Raw genomic sequence first — 4,914 nt, forward strand, 5'->3', positions numbered from 1 at the left:
TGCTCCAGTCTGCTTTGTCCTGGGAACAGTTTCCAGTGGCTCTGCACTCTGGTCCAGTAGAGACACAATGGGAACCCAGGCCAGCCGTCACCTGCCAGCCTCCTTCCAGTTCCTGCCTGCCCTCAGTGTTTCTCCTGCTCCTTTTCCCTGATGTTTCCATCATTTGGAAGGTCACATTCCTCACATTGTTCCTCTGACCGGACGCACTGACCAACGGACACCACGTTTGGTTAGTTGACTTTTTGTGCCACATGACCTTAGCTCGGTCATTCTTGCGAGGTGGTTCCCCAAACTGACCTTTGGGTCTCCAGGTCATACTCTACACAGATATTTTGGTCACCACTGGGTTACGGCGTTCCAGGTGTTCCTGCTAGTGTCTTCCACTCTGTGGATGTGGGATTGATTCTGGCTTCTCTTTGCATGGCCGGCCTCTGGTCTGTTGCCTGGTCTGGTCAGTCTGGGTCTCTATTGCTCTCCAGCCATTGGTTGGATTTGTTCACATCAGCCATTTCAGCTACCGGTGGTCCATCCCACTCAATGGTTTCTCCTCCAGAACCTTCTGTTCCAGTTTCTGTGTGAAACAATCACTCATGGTCCATGTAGTGTTAAAATGGTAAATGCTTCTCTGGTCTGGATGCTTTCCTACCACTCTGAAGGATGCTGTGCTACGTCTGGGTCAATATTAGCGCCAGTTCTTTTTTGTATCTTCTGCCTCTGGGTTGTATCTTTAAAAAAGTCTCTTTTCATTGTTTTACAGACGAATTCAAATGTATTTACCTGTGACTATAAATGGCAGCTGATCTGGTGTACAGATGTTACTGGATTTTCTTCAGGATGTACAGACATAATTAAGAGCAAATTTTCAGAACCTAAATCAAGAAAAAAAAAAAAGAGATTTAGTGTTTGGTCAGTGCAGTTTAACACACCTGCATCAAATGATGGCTGTTTATATTTTGATTGGCCCAGTTAGACCAGTTAGTGACCAGTTAAGTCAACCCAGTTAACCCAGTTAGACCCGTGTGGAGGCGCCTGGTTCTGCTGGGCAAACATTGCGTGAGTTTCCGGGCTCCCAGTCAACAAACTGGGACTGTTTGTCTGATTGATCAAACATTTGATCTGAGGTCAGAGGTCAGAAGATGACGTCATTGCTACAGCACTTGGCTGCAGTTTTTGTTTGAACAACGAGTCAGGTAGTCTGCAGCCAGGTGGCGCTCTTCCCTGGATGATCATGTGACAGGAAGTCAACCGACTTGAGTTCCTGTTGTAAGATAATAATGGACAGTCAGAAGAGAATCATCAGCCATGTTTGTAGTTTTACTGCATGTTTACCCCCCCCTGCTGGGCTCTCACTGACTTTGGACTGGATGGAACCATCAGAACCATTTGAGGGCTCCAGCAACCAATCAGAGAGCAGAGAAGGACTGGACGAGAAGGGGACCAAGAGGAGTGGGTCGGGTTCTGGTAGAAGCAGCTTGGGATGGATCGGCTTCAAAATCTGTCTCTAGAACCAGTTCAAACACTTTCTGACTTCTGAGCTTCTCTGGTTCTGATCCAGAAGATGATCTGGATCAGCAGAACCGTTTTTTCAGGGATAGCTGTCCATATGAAAAGACTGAATGAAGAAACCAAGACAACATGTTGGATCACAGTTTAATGACAAAACGATGTAAATAAATTAGAGCAGACCCAGAAACAGTTCAGGTGTTTTTCAGATTTTTGTCTCATTTTGATTTTTTTAAAAACGGGACAAACTTTGATCGTTGGCTTGTTTTTGGTCTGAATGTGAGATCGTCCAGAAGGTTTCTGGGTCCGGTCTCCCTGCGCCTCACACAGCTGTTGGAATACTCTACGATGATTGGCCTCCATCTGGTCGGAACCTCCGGTTCCTCCGGATCAGAACAATCGGCCGGTCCAGGGCAAATGTTCTGGCTCGCTCCAATGTGGAGCAGCAGCGAGAACCTGAGTGCTGACGGGAAGGATGCTCTAAGAGCAGCCGCACTCCTCCACGATCATGTTGTGGATGTCCTTCTTGACGATCTTCTGCTCCTCGTTGTAGTAGAGCATGGACATGGCGCGCAGTCGAGTCGGTACGCAGCACGACTTGCTGTTCTGGAACGGCGCGTAGCCGCGCAGACGGTAGTGGCTGATGACCGCCGAGTGAAAGGACAGCGCCGAGCCGCTCGTGTGGGCGGGGCACTCCCCCTCGCAGTAGTTGGCATGGTAACCGGACGGAGCTATAATCCAGTCGCTCCAGCCGATGTCTTTGAAGTTGACGTAGAATTGCCGTTTGCAGCAACCGTGGGTCTTTCCGTTGCACTCTAGACCTCGCCTGACCCTGCGCTGAGGCTCCTCGTCCTCGGCCCGCAGCATCACCATGAGAAACGGCCGGTGGGACTGGTCGTGGCCCGTCGCCTTCGCTCTGTCGCCGGACGCGAGGATGGGTGCCGCCCCGACCTCGGCGCAGCGCGGGCAGGAGACCCGCAGGCCGAGCGAGCTACCGCCGCCATCCAGCAGCGCCTGAACGCCGTGCGTCACGGCGAGCGTGTGCCAGCCGCTGCGCCGACTGTCCACCATCTTCTCTGAAACAAACTCGTCCTTGTTGGAGCCACCGTCGCGGCGAGTCCACAGCAGCTGCAGCACCACTTTACTTTGGACCCGATTGACCTTTGACATCTTCAAGAATATCCAAACATTGGCCTGCTCCACCCTGGCAGCGCCGCCCTCCTTCGACACGTCAAAGGTCACGGTGTTTGGAGAGTCTCCTGCAGCGGAAAACAGCCGACATGTTAGTTCTGCTGAAGGCATGCGGTGCTCACCCCTCCCGTATGGAAATGAAGCAACAAAGGGAAAGTCTCCTATAATAACTGCATGAATGGATGTTTGCCTCTAAATATATTCCATATAAACAGCCTAAAACAGGCCGGGGACGCTGTCCACCCTGTCCTCTCTGTCCTCTTTGTCTCCTGCTGCAGAATAATTACTGAGGCCCAGATTTCTCTGAATAAAGGGATTATTTACGGCCTGAGATCACTCGGTATGCCCCGCACCCCCGGCCTCGTTACTGCCCGTTAATTTGGGCCAGCCTGTGAAGAACCTCAGAACCAGGGAAACTATTTATAGAACCTGGTTCTTCTGCTTTAACTTCTCCTCTGGAAACAGAACCGGTCACTTGTTCTGCCAGGTAATGTTTTGTTCTGATTTGAGATGCTGGACTGAAGAGACCGACCCGGTTCTGTAAACGTCTCCACCGCCAACCATGGCCTATCTGCTGAGGTTTAAACCCAGCTGGACTGAAGTTCTGGTAAATTGGATCTGAACCATGTGGACTGTGACACGACCAGACCACAAGGTTCTAGTTCCTGTCTGGATCCAGACACTCTGAACTGATTCCTGCAGGCATCAGATCCCCACATGGAGGAAAGTCCTTCCATCTGACAGAAATCTGTAAACAAACTTTGACCTTGTGGGATTTTTGTGAATGAAGCGATAAGGGAGGACAGAGAGGACGTGACGTCTCCCATGCAGCCGATCCGGTCGATGACGGCCTGGATCCTATCCAGCGCCGCAGGACCTGCCTTGTCCTCGCAGTCCCACAATGACAGCAGTTCACAAGTTTGAAGCCCTGCTTCATGCAACCTGCGGTTACCCAGGACTGATCCAGCCAGGACCTTTGGCCCCGAGCTGGACCCGATCCAAACCGGCTGATAGAACCCAAACTAGATTCTGGACTCACCTGGTTCTCCAAAGATGATCAGCTCTGATGGAGATTCAGGTGTGACTGATGTCCCCGGACCCAAACTTTCCTCTGGTATCTCCACAGCGCCGTCTTCAGTAACCCGTCCAACGTGCAACTTCTTGATGGCGTTGAGTAGCGCCGCACGAGGAACCGGCTGGGTCAGATTGGGCCGGGCGCTCAGGTGCAGCATGGTCAGAATGTGATGCTTCACGGCCTCCACCATGTCATCCTGAGCGCCGGGCGAAGACGAGTTCTTCCTCAGCTGAGCCAGAGAGCAGGAGGGGCAGGCGGAGGACGGAGCGTCCTCCAGGGGCGAGGCGCCGATCAGAAGAAAGACGGGAACGGCAAAGAGCAACGCAGCCCAAGAAGACATCCTGAACGGTTTTGATGCAGAGGACTAATCAGTCCAGTCAGACCAGTGGCTGCTGGTCCGGTCCGAGGGAAGAGTTGGCAGCAGGACGGGCCGATCCAGACGGGTTCTGGTTCTGACAGCAGTCTGAAGTTAGAACCCAAAGCCAGTGTTTTGTGGAGATGCAGATGAAGCAGTTAAGAGGCTGGAGCTGGGTCCAGAGGTTCTGGTCTATCAGTCAGTCATGTTGGAGATTCTGGTGCTGGTTCCGGTCCTCTCTGGTTCTGAATCTGAGCAAACACTGAGCCGGGTCACTCTGCTCTCCCTCTCTGCTCTCTGACAGTAATTATACCTCCAGCAGATAAACTCCTCCCTCCGTCCACAGAGGTATTTCCCTCTGAGTCACTCACAACTCGGCAGGATCTCAGAATATCTCCGGACTGTTTGTGGTGTTTCCTCCTGATCCAACGTCACGACAGAAGAAGAGGAGGAAGGAGGGAAGAGGAGGAAGGCAGCATCCCTGATTCACTCATACCACACACACACACACACTGATGAATCAGAGCATCGTCTTCGTCAGCTCACGTGGAGGAGAAACTCCGTCGGTGTGAACTAGATCTTTGGGCTGGAGATGACTTGTTATAATCGGAGAGGAGCAGATGGAGTGAGTCCACGTCGAATCAGATCTTCTGACATCAGCAGGCCCTCTGCTGCCGACAGCCGGAGACAGAGCATCACCTGAGGCCTGATTCACCTGTTCCTGTCGGCTTCGGCAGGACGGAGGAATCACTCAACATCTGAAACTTCTGCCGGCAGCTTTCCATCGAAG

General features: G+C 52.0%; 1 protein-coding gene across 1 annotated transcript; it reads right to left on the minus strand.

Moving 5' to 3' along the window:
• Window positions 1-1,636: 1,636 nt before the first annotated feature.
• On the minus strand, window positions 1,637-4,390 carry LOC129351687 (inhibin beta A chain-like). The gene is made up of 2 exons (XM_055020622.1): window positions 3,734-4,390; window positions 1,637-2,762 (listed from the first exon to the last, which is right to left on the minus strand). Exons 1-2 carry the CDS (start codon window positions 4,107-4,109, stop codon window positions 1,984-1,986), a joined length of 1,155 nt encoding a protein of 384 aa, XP_054876597.1. The 5' UTR covers window positions 4,110-4,390; the 3' UTR covers window positions 1,637-1,983.
• Between the last annotated feature and the right edge of the window lie 524 nt (window positions 4,391-4,914).

This window comes from Poeciliopsis prolifica, unplaced genomic scaffold (genome assembly GCF_027474105.1).
Source record: "Poeciliopsis prolifica strain line A6 unplaced genomic scaffold, Auburn_PproV2 SCAFFOLD069, whole genome shotgun sequence".
Taxonomy (NCBI): domain Eukaryota; kingdom Metazoa; phylum Chordata; class Actinopteri; order Cyprinodontiformes; family Poeciliidae; genus Poeciliopsis; species Poeciliopsis prolifica.

Bases quoted from the DNA above. Each gene is read 5' to 3' on its own strand.
- LOC129351687 (XM_055020622.1), bottom strand. From the start codon at position 4,109: ATGTCTTCTTGGGCTGCGTTGCTCTTTGCCGTTCCCGTCTTTCTTCTG. The intron at 2,763-3,733 runs GTGAGTCCAGAA...TTTCCGCTGCAG, and splicing joins GATCATCTTTGGAGAACCAG to GAGACTCTCCAAACACCGTG.